Source organism: Salvelinus namaycush, chromosome 14, assembly GCF_016432855.1.
Source record: "Salvelinus namaycush isolate Seneca chromosome 14, SaNama_1.0, whole genome shotgun sequence".
NCBI lineage: Eukaryota > Metazoa > Chordata > Actinopteri > Salmoniformes > Salmonidae > Salvelinus > Salvelinus namaycush.
In genome coordinates, this window is record NC_052320.1 from 2,423,021 (window position 1) to 2,439,849 (window position 16,829).

Consider the following 16,829-nt stretch of genomic DNA (forward strand, 5'->3'; position numbering starts at 1 on the left):
GAAATGATAGAGGAAGGGGCACGGGGTGTGTGAGATAGGGGGGGGGGGGTCACACACGTGTAAACATGAGTGGTAACTGGACATATTTAATGGGGTGTAGGGTGGGGAGATAAGATGTGTGTGAAACCAGTAGTAAACAGCCTTATGACACTGCCTCTCCAACTCTAAATGGAGTGGAACAATAGCATCTTTTCCCCTTGAGGTTCTGTGTTTCTTGCTGTTTGCTTTGTTGGAAAGGCAACCTTGTGTGTGTGTGTCCCAAATGGTGCCCTATCCCCTATGTAGTACACTACATCTGACCAGGGCCTGTAGCGCACCGTGTAGGGAGTAGGGTGCCGTTTGGGATACAACCCTTGTCCTGCTCCAAAAAACGACTTAATCATATAACTCACATTCCAGTTGAATCTGACTGGAGGAAAACATCTTCAGACCGCTAATGCCTCGCAAATAATACACTGAGACTGCTGCTGGTGTCTATACAGCTAGAGCTGCTGGGGTCTAAACAGCTAGAGCTGCTGGGGTCTAAACAACTAGAGCTGCTGCTGGGGTCTAAACAACTAGAGCTGCTGCTGGTGTCTATACAGCTAGAGCTGCTGCTGGGGTCTAAACAACTAGAGCTGCTGCTGGTGTCTATACAGCTAGAGCTGCTGCTGGGGTCTAAACAACTAGAGCTGCTGCTGGTGTCTATACAGCTAGAGCTGCTGGTGGTGTCTAAACAGCTAGAGCTGCTGGGGTCTAAACAGCTAGAGCTGCTGCTGGTGTCTAAACAGCTAGAGCTGCTGCTGGTGTCTAAACAGCTAGAGCTGCTGCTGGTGTCTAAACAGCTAGAGCTGCTGCTGGTGTCTAAACAGCTAGAGCTGCTGGTGGGGTCTAAACAGCTAGAGCTGCTGGTGTCTAAACAGCTAGAGCTGCTGCTGGTGTCTATACAGCTAGAGCTGCTGGGGTCTAAACAGCTAGAGCTGCTGCTGGTGTCTAAACAGCTAGAGCTGCTGCTGGTGTCTAAACAACTAGAGCTGCTGCTGGGGTCTAAACAGCTAGAGCTGCTGCTGGGGTCTAAACAGCTAGAGCTGCTGCTGGGGTCTAAACAGCTAGAGCTGCTGCTGGGGTCTAAACAGCTAGAACTGCTGCTGGGGTCTAAACAGCTAGAGCTGCTGGGGTCTAAACAGCTAGAGCTGCTGCTGGGGTCTAAACAACTAGAGCTGCTGCTGGTGTCTATACAGCTAGAGCTGCTGGTGGTGTCTAAACAGCTAGAGCTGCTGGTGGTGTCTAAACAGCTAGAGCTGCTGCTGGTGTCTAAACAGCTAGAGCTGCTGCTGGTGTCTAAACAACTAGAGCTGCTGGTGGGGTCTAAACAGCTAGAGCTGCTGGTGTCTAAACAGCTAGAGCTGCTGCTGGTGTCTATACAGCTAGAGCTGCTGGGGTCTAAACAGCTAGAGCTGCTGCTGGTGTCTAAACAGCTAGAGCTGCTGCTGGTGTCTAAACAACTAGAGCTGCTGCTGGGGTCTAAACAGCTAGAGCTGCTGCTGGGGTCTAAACAGCTAGAGCTGCTGCTGGTGTCTAAACAGCTAGAGCTGCTGCTGGGGTCTAAACAGCTAGAACTGCTGCTGGGGTCTAAACAGCTAGAGCTGCTGCTGGGGTCTAAACAGCTAGAGCTGCTGCTGGGGTCTAAACAACTAGAGCTGCTGGGGTCTAAACAGCTAGAGCTGCTGCTGGGGTCTAAACAGCTAGAGCTGCTGCTGGTGTCTAAACAGCTAGAGCTGCTGCTGGTGTCTAAACAGCTAGAGCTGCTGCTGGTGTCTAAACAACTAGAGCTGCTGGTGGGGTCTAAACAGCTAGAGCTGCTGGTGTCTAAACAGCTAGAGCTGCTGCTGGTGTCTATACAGCTAGAGCTGCTGGGGTCTAAACAGCTAGAGCTGCTGCTGGTGTCTAAACAGCTAGAGCTGCTGCTGGTGTCTAAACAACTAGAGCTGCTGCTGGGGTCTATACAACTAGAGCTGCTGCTGGTGTCTAAACAACTAGAGCTGCTGCTGGGGTCTATACAACTAGAGCTGCTGCTGGGGTCTAAACAGCTAGAGCTGCTGCTGGGGTCTAAACAGCTAGAGCTGCTGCTGGGGTCTAAACAGCTAGAGCTGCTGCTGGGGTCTAAACAGCTAGAGCTGCTGCTGGGGTCTAAACAGCTAGAGCTGCTGCTGGGGTCTAAACAGCTAGAGCTGCTGCTGGGGTCTAAACAGCTAGAGCTGCTGCTGGGGTCTAAACAGCTAGAGCTGCTGCTGGGGTCTAAACAGCTAGAGCTGCTGCTGGGGTCTAAACAGCTAGAGCTGCTGCTGGGGTCTAAACAGCTAGAGCTGCTGCTGGGGTCTAAACAGCTAGAGCTGCTGCTGGGGTCTAAACAGCTAGAGCTGCTGCTGGGGTCTAAACAGCTAGAGCTGCTGCTGGGGTCTAAACAGCTAGAGCTGCTGCTGGGGTCTACTCTGTCTATCATCCCTCTAACTGTCTCTCTCTCTGTGTTTCAGATTGTGTATATATGGAGAGCCGCAGGCCCAACACTCCCTACTTCATATGTAGCATTCAGGATTTTAAACTGGTGAGTACCCGCCTTTTCCTTCCTCTGTCCCCGAGCTGGGCTCTAATGCTGGCCCTCTAACCCTGTCCCTATATCCCTTTCCCCGAGCTGGGCTCTAATCCTGGCCCTATAACACTGGCCCTCTAACCCTGTCCCTGAGCAGGGCTCTAACCCTCAGTCACCCCTAGCCTGCTCTTAACTGCAGGCCCCACCACTGTTGTTGGAATGGCTGGCGGTAAAGGCTCTTCAAACAGCTCTTTGATGTGGGTGTTGTTATCATTCGTATGTGTTGGGGGAAATGCAGACGGCCTCTTTTCCCCTGTTTTCTGGAAGGCAGATGGTGAGTAAAGCATGTGGATGTAGGGCCATCTGTCACTGTGCAGACTAAAGTTAAGTCGAATTGAATAGGGAACATCTGACTCCTTCTATATCAACTGTTGGTTCTTACCAATGAGTTCCTAGTGGTTATTTCCTACACTCTCCTTAGTAGGCTTGGGCGGTGTACCGTATATACGGAAAAACGCCACAGGATGTTTTTTTTTTAAATACCGTCAAAACTATTTATTTGAAGGTTTTACAATAAATGTGAATATTTGCAGCTACTTTTTAAGTTAATACCTGAAGTCAACTTGTGCAGTACATTAAAGAGGAAGAATATTCTGTTCTTCATTTCACCTGTCACATTATTTTACATTATGAAGCTTACCGTAGTTCCCCAGAACAGTTGAGCCAGTTACGTGTTTGTTAGTAAATAGCACAACGGGAGACGGTGGCAGCTGGTGAGTCTGTAGAGTTGTAGTTCTATCAGCTGGTGAGTCAGTAGAGTTGTAGTTCTATCAGCTGGTGAGTCTGTGGAGTTGTAGTTCTATCAGCTGGTGAGTCAGTAGAGTTGTAGTTCTATCAGCTGGTGAGTCAGTAGAGTTGTAGTTCTATCAGCTGGTGAGTCTGTAGAGTTGTAGTTCTATCAGCTGGTGAGTCTGTAGAGTTGTAGTTCTATCAGCTGGTGAGTCAGTAGAGTTGTAGTTCTATCAGCTGGTGAGTCAGTAGAGTTGTAGTTCTATCAGCTGGTGAGTCAGTAGAGTTGTAGTTCTATCAGCTGGTGAGTCTGTAGAGTTGTAGTTCTATCAGCTGGTGAGTCAGTAGAGTTGTAGTTCTATCAGCTGGTGAGTCAGTAGAGTTGTAGTTCTATCAGCTGGTGAGTCTGTGGAGTTGTAGTTCTATCAGCTGGTGAGTCAGTAGAGTTGTAGTTCTATCAGCTGGTGAGTCAGTAGAGTTGTAGTTCTATCAGCTGGTGAGTCAGTAGAGTTGTAGTTCTATCAGCTGGTGAGTCAGTAGAGTTGTAGTTCTATCAGCTGGTGAGTCAGTAGAGTTGTAGTTTTATCAGCTGGTGAGTCTGTAGAGTTGTAGTTCTATCAGCTGGTGAGTCTGTAGAGTTGTAGTTCTATCAGCTGGTGAGTCTGTAGAGTTGTAGTTCTATCAGCTGGTGAGTCAGTAGAGTTGTAGTTCTATCAGCTGGTGAGTCAGTAGTGTTGTAGTTCTATCAGCTGGTGAGTCTGTAGAGTTGTAGTCCTATCAGCTGGTGAGTCAGTAGAGTTGTAGTTCTATCAGCTGGTGAGTCAGTAGAGTTGTAGTTCTATCAGCACATCAGGTGAGGAAGTTACACTAGTTTGCCATCAGATATCTTCTAATGTCTTTCTGTCAGAAGTCAAACAGCTCTGGATGTGTTATCTGTACAGCTGCCAGTGTTTTCCTTGTGCTTCCTACTAGAGTTTTTAATTCTCCTCTGGTTTTCTCTGCTCTGTGGACACATGCTGCTCTTCCTTCAGAAAAGCATGCGTCACAACTTTGTTCATTTGCACAATTTCTCTCCTTCAGTTTCGGTTGCAAATGTCCACACTCACTGAAAATGACATTCGGTAGCTACTAGCCATGCTTGTATAACTTAGAGCTGTACGTCCCCGTCTTTGCAATTAGTTTGTTCGTTTTCCTTGTTAGCATTTAGCTAACAGCGTCTATATGATTTTGCTGTTAGTTTGTGCTTATTTTGTTAGCATTCTGGTAATAGAGGCCCAATGGGCTTTTGCGTTTTTACGCCCCCTTGTGTTCTATGCCAGAAATAGCGTAAATCCCAGGATAATATAAGGATGGTATGACAATATGAAAGTCTGTATACCGCCCAAGCCTAATCTATTACATTTCTCTGCCCAATGTTCTCTCTAACGTTGTGGTCATTTATGTTACAGGAGGTACTGGACTTGAATGGTTTAGCAGACAGGAAACAGACAGGAAAACTCCTGGAGTTAATTTCCTGCCAAGTAGAATAGTGTGATATATATAAATATATGTGTGGATTGATGTTTCTTTCTCCATTAGGCGACCTGGAAAATGTGTTTCTGTGTGAGGAGGCGGCCTATAAAATTATACATCTGATCGTGTCTATTGTTGCTAGCTGATGACCAGAGATTGATTGTGGTTGAATACTTTAGGAGACAATTGTCTGAGACTTTAATGGATGTAATGAAGAAGCAATTTAAAACATATTTGATTTTAAAAGAGCATCTTTTCACCTCCAAATTGTCTGAATTGCTTTTTGAGATTTTACTTAGCTGCTTAATGAAGGGCTTGCTCCTCAGAGGGACGAGGGAGTATGCTTACTTTGTGTTCTTGGCTCAGCAACAAACACACATTTTTTACGGTGCTGCCTGCACTGCAGGTGCACTGGTTTTGATAGCTGCATCAGACAATATCTATGGCTGCTCAGTAGCAGGGTTTCCACTAAGACTCTGTAGCAGGGTTTCCACTATGACTCTGTAGCAGGGTTTCCACTAAGACTCTGTAGCAGGGTTTCCACTAAGACTCTGTAGCAGGGTTTCCACTATGACTCTGTAGCAGGGTTTCCACTAAGACTCTGTAGCAGGGTTTCCACTAAGACTCTGTAGCAGGGTTTCCACTATGACTCTGTAGCAGGGTTTCCACTGTGACTCTGTAGCAGGGTTTCCACTAAGACTCTGTAGCAGGGTTTCCACTAAGACTCTGTAGCAGGGTTTCCACTATGACTCTGTAGCAGGGTTTCCACTGTGACTCTGTAGCAGGGTTTCCACTATGACTCTGTAGCAGGGTTTCCACTAAGACTCTGTAGCAGGGTTTCCACTAAGACTCTGTAGCAGGGTTTCCACTAAGACTCTGTAGCAGGGTCTCCACTAAGACTCTGTAGCAGGGTTTCCACTAAGACTCTGTAGCAGGGTTTCCACTATGACTCTGTAGCAGGGTTTCCACTGTGACTCTGTAGCAGGGTTTCCACTAAGACTCTGTAGCAGGGTTTCCACTATGACTCTGTAGCAGGGTTTCCACTATGACTCTGTAGCAGGGTTTCCACTATGACTCTGTAGCAGGGTTTCCACTGTGACTCTGTAGCAGGGTTTCCACTGTGACTCTGTAGCAGGGTTTCCACTATGACTCTGTAGCAGGGTTTCCACTATGACTCTGTAGCAGGGTTTCCACTAAGACTCTGTAGCAGGGTTTCCACTATGACTCTGTAGCAGGGTTTCCACTATGACTCTGTAGCAGGGTTTCCACTATGACTCTGTAGCAGGGTTTCCACTGTGACTCTGTAGCAGGGTTTCCACTGTGACTCTGTAGCAGGGTTTCCACTGTGACTCTGTAGCAGGGTTTCCACTATGACTCTGTAGCAGGGTTTCCACTATGACTCTGTAGCAGGGTTTCCACTATGACTCTGTAGCAGGGTTTCCACTGTGACTCTGTAGCAGGGTTTCCACTAAGACTCTGTAGCAGGGTTTCCACTATGACTCTGTAGCAGGGTTTCCACTGTGACTCTGTAGCAGGGTTTCCACTGTGACTCTGTAGCAGGGTTTCCACTAAGACTCTGTAGCAGGGTTTCCACTATGACTCTGTAGCAGGGTTTCCACTGTGACTCTGTAGCAGGGTTTCCACTATGACTCTGTAGCAGGGTTTCCACTAAGACTCTGTAGCAGGGTTTCCACTAAGACTCTGTAGCAGGGTTTCCACTAAGACTCTGTAGCAGGGTTTCCACTAAGACTCTGTAGCAGGGTTTCCACTAAGACTCTGTAGCAGGGTTTCCACTATGACTCTGTAGCAGGGTTTCCACTAAGACTCTGTAGCAGGGTTTCCACTGTGACTCTGTAGCAGGGTTTCCACTAAGACTCTGTAGCAGGGTTTCCACTAAGACTCTGTAGCAGGGTTTCCACTATGACTCTGTAGCAGGGTTTCCACTATGACTCTGTAGCAGGGTTTCCACTATGACTCTGTAGCAGGGTTTCCACTGTGACTCTGTAGCAGGGTTTCCACTATGACTCTGTAGCAGGGTTTCCACTATGACTCTGTAGCAGGGTTTCCACTAAGACTCTGTAGCAGGGTTTCCACTGTGACTCTGTAGCAGGGTTTCCACTGTGACTCTGTAGCAGGGTTTCCACTAAGACTCTGTAGCAGGGTTTCCACTATGACTCTGTAGCAGGGTTTCCACTGTGACTCTGTAGCAGGGTTTCCACTATGACTCTGTAGCAGGGTTTCCACTAAGACTCTGTAGCAGGGTTTCCACTAAGACTCTGTAGCAGGGTTTCCACTAAGACTCTGTAGCAGGGTTTCCACTAAGACTCTGTAGCAGGGTTTCCACTAAGACTCTGTAGCAGGGTTTCCACTATGACTCTGTAGCAGGGTTTCCACTAAGACTCTGTAGCAGGGTTTCCACTGTGACTCTGTAGCAGGGTTTCCACTAAGACTCTGTAGCAGGGTTTCCACTAAGACTCTGTAGCAGGGTTTCCACTATGACTCTGTAGCAGGGTTTCCACTATGACTCTGTAGCAGGGTTTCCACTATGACTCTGTAGCAGGGTTTCCACTGTGACTCTGTAGCAGGGTTTCCACTGTGACTCTGTAGCAGGGTTTCCACTATGACTCTGTAGCAGGGTTTCCACTATGACTCTGTAGCAGGGTTTCCACTAAGACTCTGTAGCAGGGTTTCCACTATGACTCTGTAGCAGGGTTTCCACTAAGACTCTGTAGTAGGGTTTCCACTTAGTCCAAATGAAGCACCATTAAGATGTTACAACCCCCTCTCCTATCTATTTTAACACGAGGCCTCTCTCTTTAAGCTGTGGATGAGGGGCCCGAGAAGGAGGCCCCCAGGGAGGAAGCCGGGTGATGATGGGAGGTCACTGCTGGGGCCACATGGCTCAGGGAGGACGCAGCAGTGGGGGGGGGGTGTGTGTGTGTGTGTGTGTGTGTGTGTGTGTGTGTGTGTGTGTGTGTGTGTGTGTGTGTGTGTGTGTGTGTGTGTGTGTGTGTGTGTATCTAAAGGTTCCTTAGCAGCAGTGCTTTAATCAGATTGCAGATAGAGGGAGAGAGACGGCTGAGGACACACACCAATAACCCAGTGTTTGAGTCTCATCTACAGCTTGATGAAGTGTGCTTCCAGAGGTCTCTGTCTAACATAAATATGCCTAATTGTCCAGGCTCTTTCTTTTCTCTCTCTCTCCCTCTGCCTGTCTCTCGCCCTCTGCCTGTCTCTCCCTCTGCCTGTCTCTCCCTCTGCCTGTCTCTCCCTCTGCCTGTCTCTCCCTCTGCCTGTCTCCCCCCCTGCCTGTCTCTCGCTCCCTCTGCCTGTCTCTCGCTCCCTCTGCCTGTCTCTCGCTCCCTCTGCCTGTCTCTCGCTCCCTCTGCCTGTCTCTCTCGCCCTCTGCCTGTCTCTCTCGCCCTCTGCCTGTCTCTCTCGCCCTCTGCCTGTCTCTCTCGCCCTCTGCCTGTCTCTCTCGCCCTCTGCCTGTCTCTCGCCCTCTGCCTGTCTCTCTCGCCCTCTGCCTGTCTCTCGAGCACTCCTCAAAGGGCTTTATTGGCATGGGAACATATGTTTACATTGACAAAGCAAGTGAAATGTACAATAAAAAAAGGGAAATAAGCCATCAGAAATTAACCGTAAACATTACTCACAAAAGTTTTAAAATAATAGACATTTCAAATGTTATATTATGACTATGTACAGTGTTGTAACAATGTGCAAATAGTTGAAGTATGAATTGGAAAATCAATAAACAGATAAATATAGGTTGTATTTACAATGGTGAATCGCTGTCTCCCCTCTCTCTCTCTTTCGCTCTTTCTCCCCCCATCTCTCCTCACTCCTGTAATTAATAAACAGCCATCTGCATGTGTGTGTGACCAGAGACGCTGTACCAGCTGTCACCTTGTTCTCTATACCCCCTGTACCAGCTGTCACCTTGTTCTCTATACCCCCTGAACCAGCTGTCACCTTGTTCTCTATACCCCCTGAACCAGCTGTCACCTTGTTCTCTATACCCCCTGAACCAGCTGTCACCTTGTTCTCTATACCCCCTGAACCAGCTGTCACCTTGTTCTCTATACCCCCTGAACCAGCTGTCACCTTGTTCTCTATACCCCCTGTACCAGCTGTCACCTTGTTCTCTATACCCCCTGAACCAGCTGTCACCTTGTTCTCTATACCCCCTGAACCAGCTGTCACCTTGTTCTCTATACCCCCTGAACCAGCTGTCACCTTGTTCTCTATACCCCCTGTACCAGCTGTCACCTTGTTCTCTATACCCCCTGAACCAGCTGTCACCTTGTTCTCTATACCCCCTGAACCAGCTGTCACCTTGTTCTCTATACCCCCTGAACCAGCTGTCACCTTGTTCTCTATACCCCCTGAACCAGCTGTCACCTTGTTCTCTATACCCCCTGAACCAGCTGTCACCTTGTTCTCTATACCCCCTGTACCAGCTGTCACCTTGTTCTCTATACCCCCTGAACCAGCTGTCACCTTGTTCTCTATACCCCCTGTACCAGCTGTCACCTTGTTCTCTATACCCCCTGAACCAGCTGTCACCTTGTTCTCTATACCCCCTGAACCAGCTGTCACCTTGTTCTCTATACCCCCTGAACCAGCTGTCACCTTGTTCTCTATACCCCCTGAACCAGCTGTCACCTTGTTCTCTATACCCCCTGAACCAGCTGTCACCTTGTTCTCTATACCCCCTGAACCAGCAGCTGTCACCTTGTTCTCTATACCCCCTGAACCAGCAGCTGTCACCTTGTTCTCTATACCCCCTGAACCAGCTGTCACCTTGTTCTCTATACCCCCTGAACCAGCTGTCACCTTGTTCTCTATACCCCCTGAACCAGCTGTCACCTTGTTCTCTATACCCCCTGAACCAGCAGCTGTCACCTTGTTCTCTATACCCCCTGAACCAGCAGCTGTCACCTTGTTCTCTATACCCCCTGAACCAGCAGCTGTCACCTTGTTCTCTATACCCCCTGAACCAGCAGCTGTCTGAAACGCACTGCAACCTCCGTTAGTCTAACCAGCCAGCCGCCCAGCTAAAAGCAACAAGCAAGCAACCTCCGTTAGTCTAACCAACCAGCCAGCCCAGCTAAAAGCAACAAGCCATAAAGATGAGATATTATACACACCCTCGCTGCCACTTGGCATTTAAATGCTATCATAATTCTGCTGCAGCAGTCTCTTTAAACTCCTCTCACCGTTTACCCACTTCTCACCTTTTAAATACTGGATTAAATAGAAGCCCGGTAGATTTTACAGACAGGGAGACCCAGTGAGAGAGGTAGGGAGAGAGAGACGGACTGCTACAGTTCTCTGCAGTCTAAAATGGCGGTGTGGACGGGCAGCCACCCTGTTCAAGCAGAAGTGATGGACTAGGGAAGGAGGGGACAGCCGCTGTGATCAATAAACTGTCACTTTCATGATGTGGTGTTGACATTGAGGCAGGTCTAACTACCCTCCTGTTACTGACAGGACCTCTCACACTCCGTATCCAACTACCCTCTGTTAGACAGGACCTCTCACACTCCGTATCCAACTACCCTCTGTTACAGACAGGACCTCTCACACTCCGTATCCAACTACCCTCTGTTACAGACAGGACCTCTCACACTCCGTATCCAACTACCCTCTGTTACAGACAGGACCTCTCACACTCCGTATCCAACTACCCTCTGTTACAGACAGGACCTCTCACAGTCCGTATCCAACTACCCCCTGTTACAGACAGGACCTCTCACAGTCCGTATCCAACTACCCTCTGTTACAGACAGGACCTCTCACACTCCGTATCCAACTACCCCCTGTTACAGACAGGACCTCTCACAGTCCGTATCCAACTACCCCGTTACAGACAGGACCTCTCACACTCCGTATCCAACTACCTTCTGTTACAGACAGGACCTCTCACACTCCGTATCCAACTACCCCCTGTTACAGACAGGACCTCTAGCACTCCGTATCCAACTACCCTCTGTTACAGACAGGACCTCTCACACTCTGTATCCAACTACCCCCTGTTACAGACAGGACCTCTCACACTCCGTATCCAACTACCCCGTTACAGACGGGACCTCTCACACTCCGTATCCAACTACCCTCTGTTACAGACAGGACCTCTCACAGTCCGTATCCAACTACCCTCTGTTACAGACAGGACCTCTCACAGTCCGTATCCAACTACCCTCTGTTACAGACAGGACCTCTCACACTCCGTATCCAACTACCCTCTGTTACAGACAGGACCTCTCACACTCCGTATCCAACTACCCCCTGTTACAGACAGGACCTCTCACACTCCGTATCCAACTACCCCCTGTTACAGACAGGACCTCTCACACTCCGTATCCAACTACCCTCTGTTACTGACAGGACCTCTCACACTGTATCCAACTACCCTCTGTTACTGACAGGACCTCTCACACTCCGTATCCAACTACCCTCTATTACAGACAGGACCTCTCACGGTCCGTATCCAACTACCCTCTGTTACAGACAGGACCTCTCACACTCCGTATCCAACTACCCTCTGTTACAGACAGGACCTCTCACACTCCGTATCCAACTACCCCCTGTTACAGACAGGACCTCTCACACTCCGTATCCAACTACCCCCTGTTACAGACAGGACCTCTCACACTCCGTATCCAACTACCCCCTGTTACAGACAGGACCTCTCACACTCTGTATCCAACTACCCTCTGTTACTGACAGGACCTCTCACACTCCGTATCCAACTACCCTCTATTACAGACAGGACCTCTCACGGTCCGTATCCAACTACCCTCTGTTACAGACAGGACCTCTCACGGTCCGTATCCAACTACCCTCTATTACAGACAGGACCTCTCACAGTCCGTATCCAACTACCCTCTGTTACAGACAGGACCTCTCACACTCCGTATCCAACTACCCTCTGTTACAGACAGGACCTCTCACACTCGGTATCCAACTACCCTCTGTTACAGACAGGACCTCTCACACTCCGTATCCAACTACCCCCTGTTACAGACAGGACCTCTCACACTCCGTATCCAACTACCCTCTGTTACAGACAGGACCTCTCACACTCCGTATCCAACTACCCTCTGTTACAGACAGGACCTCTCACAGTCCGTATCCAACTACCCTCTGTTACAGACAGGACCTCTCACACTCCGTATCCAACTACCCCCTGTTACAGACAGGACCTCTCACACTCCGTATCCAACTACCCTCTGTTACAGACAGGACCTCTCACACTCCGTATCCAACTACCCCCTGTTACAGACAGGACCTCTCACAGTCCGTATCCAACTACCCCCTGTTACAGACAGGACCTCTCACACTCCGTATCCAACTACCCTCTGTTACAGACAGGACCTCTCACACTCCGTATCCAACTACCCTCTGTTACAGACAGGACCTCTCACACTCCGTATCCAACTACCCTCTGTTACAGACAGGACCTCTCACACTCCGTATCCAACTACCCTCTGTTACAGACAGGACCTCTCACACTCCGTATCCAACTACCCTCTGTTACAGACAGGACCTCTCACACTCCGTATCCAACTACCCCCTGTTACAGACAGGACCTCTCACACTCCGTATCCAACTACCCCCTGTTACAGACAGGACCTCTCACACTCCGTATCCAACTACCCTCTGTTACAGACAGGACCTCTCACACTCCGTATCCAACTACCCTCTGTTACAGACAGGACCTCTCACACTCCGTATCCAACTACCCTCTGTTACAGACAGGACCTCTCACACTCCGTATCCAACTACCCCCTGTTACAGACAGGACCTCTCACAGTCCGTATCCAACTACCCTCTGTTACAGACAGGACCTCTCACAGTCCGTATCCAACTACCCTCTGTTACAGACAGGACCTCTCACACTCCGTATCCAACTACCCTCTGTTACTGACAGGACCTCTCACACTCCGTATCCAACTACCCTCTGTTACAGACAGGACCTCTCACACTCCGTATCCAACTACCCTCTGTTACAGACAGGACCTCTCACACTCCGTATCCAACTACCCTCTGTTACAGACAGGACCTCTCACAGTCCGTATCCAACTACCCCCTGTTACAGACAGGACCTCTCACAGTCCGTATCCAACTACCCTCTGTTACAGACAGGACCTCTCACAGTCCGTATCCAACTACCCTCTGTTACAGACAGGACCTCTCACAGTCCGTATCCAACTACCCTCTGTTACAGACAGGACCTCTCACAGTCCGTATCCAACTACCCTCTGTTACAGACAGGACCTCTCACACTCCGTATCCAACTACCCTCTGTTACAGACAGGACCTCTCACACTCCGTATCCAACTACCCTCTGTTACAGACAGGACCTCTCACACTCCGTATCCAACTACCCTCTGTTACAGACAGGACCTCTCACACTCCGTATCCAACTACCCTCTGTTACAGACAGGACCTCTCACACTCCGTATTCAACTACCCTCTGTTACAGACAGGACCTCTCACACTCCGTATTCAACTACCCTCTGTTACAGACAGGACCTCTCACACTACATAATGGCTATTCCTGTTCTCTCTCTCCCCCCCTCTCTCCCCCCCCCCCCCCTCTCTCTCTCTCTCTCTCTCTCTCTCTCTCTCCCGTCTGTGAAGACGGGTGTGTCCATGTGCCGCCCGCTGCCCATATATTAATAATGGCTGTCTCAGTCCCAGCATGCCTTGGGGCATAGATTTATCAGCATGGTGCCAGACAATAGAGGTGTGTATGTTTCATATCATTCCCGCTAGGAAAGTGACCTGAAATGTGGATACCCCTTCAAACTATTTCAGCCACACCTGTTGCTGACAGGTGAATAAAATTGAGCACACAGCCATGCAATCTCCATAGACAAACATTGGCGGTAGACTGGCCTTACTGAAGAGCTCAGTGACTTTCAACGTGGCACCGTCATAGGATGCCACCTTTCTAACAAGTCAGTTCCTCAAATTTCTGTCCTGGTAGAGCTGCCCAGGTTAACTGTAAGTGCTGTTATTGTGAAGTGGAAACGTCTAGGAGCAACAACGGCTCAGCCACAAAGTGGTAGCCCACACAATTTCACAGAACGGGACTGACAAGTGCTGAAGCGCGTTTCACGTAAAAATCATCTGTCCTCGGTTACAACAATCACTACCGAGTTTCAAAATGCCTCTGGAAGCAACGTCAGCACAATAACTGTTTGTTGGGAGCTTCATGAAATGGGTTTCCATGGCTGAGCAGCCGCACACAAGCCTAAGATCACTATGTGCAAAGCCAAGCGTTGGCTGGAGTGGTGTTGGACTCTGGAGCAGTGGAAACACGTTCTCTGAAGTGATGAATCACGCTTCACCATCTGGCAGTGCGACAGACAAATCTTGGTTTGGTGGATGCTAGGAGAACGCTACCTGCCCAAATGCATTGTGCCAACTGTAAAGTTTGGTGGAGGAGGAATAATGGTCTGGGGCTGTTTTTCATGGTTCGGACCCCTTAGTTCCAGTGAAGGGAAATATTGACGCTACAGCATACAATGACATTCTGGACAATTCTGTGCTTTCAACTTTGTGGCAACAGTTTGGGGAAGGCCCTTTCCTGTTTCAGAAGGACAATGTCCCCGTGCACAAAGCAAGGAAAGTACAGAAATGGTTTGTTGAGATTGGTGTGGAAGAACTTGACTGGCCTGCACAGAGCCCTGACCTCAACCCCATCGAACACCTTTGAGGTGAATTGGAACGCCGACTGCGAGCCAGGCCTAATCGCCCAACATCACTGATGCTCTTGTGGCTGAATGGAAGCAATTCCCCGCAGTAATGTTCCAACATCTAGTGGAAAGCCTTCCCAGAAGAGTGGAGGCTGTTATAGCAGCAAATGGGGGACCAACTCCATATTAATGCCCATGATATTGGAATGAGATGTTGGATGAGAAGGTGACCACATACTGTAGGTCATGTAGTGTATATGATAAAGCACGTGTTTACATGGTTCTGCACATGCATACTTGCCCAGCTCGTGCACGTGTTTACATGGTTCTGCTCGTGCACGTGTTTACATGGTTCTGCTCGTGCACGTGTTTACATGGTGCTGCTCGTGCACGTGTTTACATGGTTCTGCTCGTGCACGTGTTTACATGGTGCTGCTCGTGCACGTGTTTACATGGTGCTGCTCGTGCACGTGTTTACATGGTGCTGCTCGTGCACGTGTTTACATGGTGCTGCTCGTGCACGTGTTTACATGGTGCTGCTCGTGCACGTGTTTACACGGTGCTGCTCGTGCACGTGTTTACACGGTGCTGCTCGTGCTTCAGGTGATAGAAACCTGAACGCACCAGCAGCGCTTGGAGAAGTTAAATGTTATTGTACTTTCCTGTGGACATATTGTCTCACATTCCTACCTCCCCAAAAATACCAACCACACAGACAACCGGTATCTGAGACATATGAAAACTCTGTAATAAAACCATTAATTTTAGACCCATGTTTGGTCACTTTATTCATGGTACTTATTATTCCTTGTGCCATTTTTGCAGCGCGGTACTGGGTTACCTTCGGACTACTCCCCTGAAGCCCGAGTACGTCTTGAGAGTCGTCTTTTGATGGTGACTGATTTTTAGTTTTTATACAATGTCTAATTCTGAATGCTGATTGGTTAAAATTGCATCCCAGACGGTGTCTATTCCACCGGATAAATCTATGACGTTAAAATGCCTATTTACTGTTCCGTCTGACTGCAGAATCCACTGTCTCTTCAGCCCAGCCAGGCAATTTATAAACTTGATCTCCACTATAAAAAGCATCTAGACATTATCTCCTATTTCTTTTAGACTAACATTTAGTTTTCAACAGCAGAGATTTGTATAAACCTTGCTTTCTGTGTCCTTCGACATTTGCATCATTGTTTCAATATTCAAATTCGATCTCCAGGTGTCTCATACTAATGAACATGTCGGGACGAGACAGACAGGCAGCGTTTCTCAGCCAGTCGAAATCATGAATCAGCTGGCATAGTTTTTATGGATATATTTACAAAGAAATGTCAATTGGAAAAAAGTTACAACGAAGTGAAACTAGTTTGCAGTCTTTCCAGCTTCAGTTTGAAGTGATTGTGTTAGCTGTGTTGTTGGCTAGCTCCTCTGAACAGCAGTGCCTTGACGAGTGAGCACATTTTCTATGCCAGGCGTAATTGAGCCTCATTAATTCATTGTTATGGATGTATCCAAATAAATGTTTCCAGAAATGTTTCCAGAGCGCAATGAACCAAGTAAAGCCCTCCCGACCAAACCCTCCCTATGGACTCCCGAACATGGCCGGTTGTGATACAGCCCGGTATCGAACCCGGGTCTGTAGTGACGCCTCTCGCACTTCAATGCTGTGCCTTAGACTGCTGCGCCACTTAGGAGGCTCTGGAGCTGGTTTTCATCAAGGATCTCTCTGTACCTTGCACCATTCGTCTTTCCCTCGATCCTGACTAGTCTCAGAGTCCCTGACGCTGAAAAACATCCCCACAGCATGATGCTGCCACCACCATGCTTCACTGTAGAGATGGTGCCAGGTTTCCTCCAGACGTGACGATTGGCATTCTGTTTTCACTTTGTCATTATGGGGTATTGTGTGTAGATTGATGAGGCAAACTATTAGTTCAATCAATTTTAGAATAAGGCTGTAATGTAACAAAATGTCAAGGGGTCTGAATACTTTCTGAATGCGCTGTAAGTAGTGGGCACTCGGCGACGTAAAGATTTGAAGAAATACCTGTATATTAGCCTGGGCAAATTGGGGAAACTCTGTATCCGACCACTGGGTTGTAATTAACAACCCACTATCATTATCCGTATACAGTGACTGGCTTTGCCACACTACACTGTACTACATACAGAAACACAGGCACGTTACCTCCTCCTTCCTCTTCTCTCTCACATCAAAGAGCTGAGGGGGAAACGATGCGTTTGTT

At 48.6% G+C, this 16,829-nt stretch overlaps 1 protein-coding gene across 1 annotated transcript in view; it reads left to right on the top strand.

Annotated features, from left to right (window-relative positions):
* Positions 1-2,518: 2,518 nt before the first annotated feature.
* Positions 2,519-16,829, top strand: part of LOC120059547 (arginine-glutamic acid dipeptide repeats protein-like) — a 116,089-nt gene continuing 101,778 nt past the window's right edge. The window contains exon 1 of the mRNA XM_039008680.1: positions 2,519-2,584. Within this exon, the coding sequence (XP_038864608.1) occupies positions 2,525-2,584 (60 nt within the window). The 5' untranslated portion in view covers positions 2,519-2,524. The remainder of the gene's footprint in view (positions 2,585-16,829) is intronic.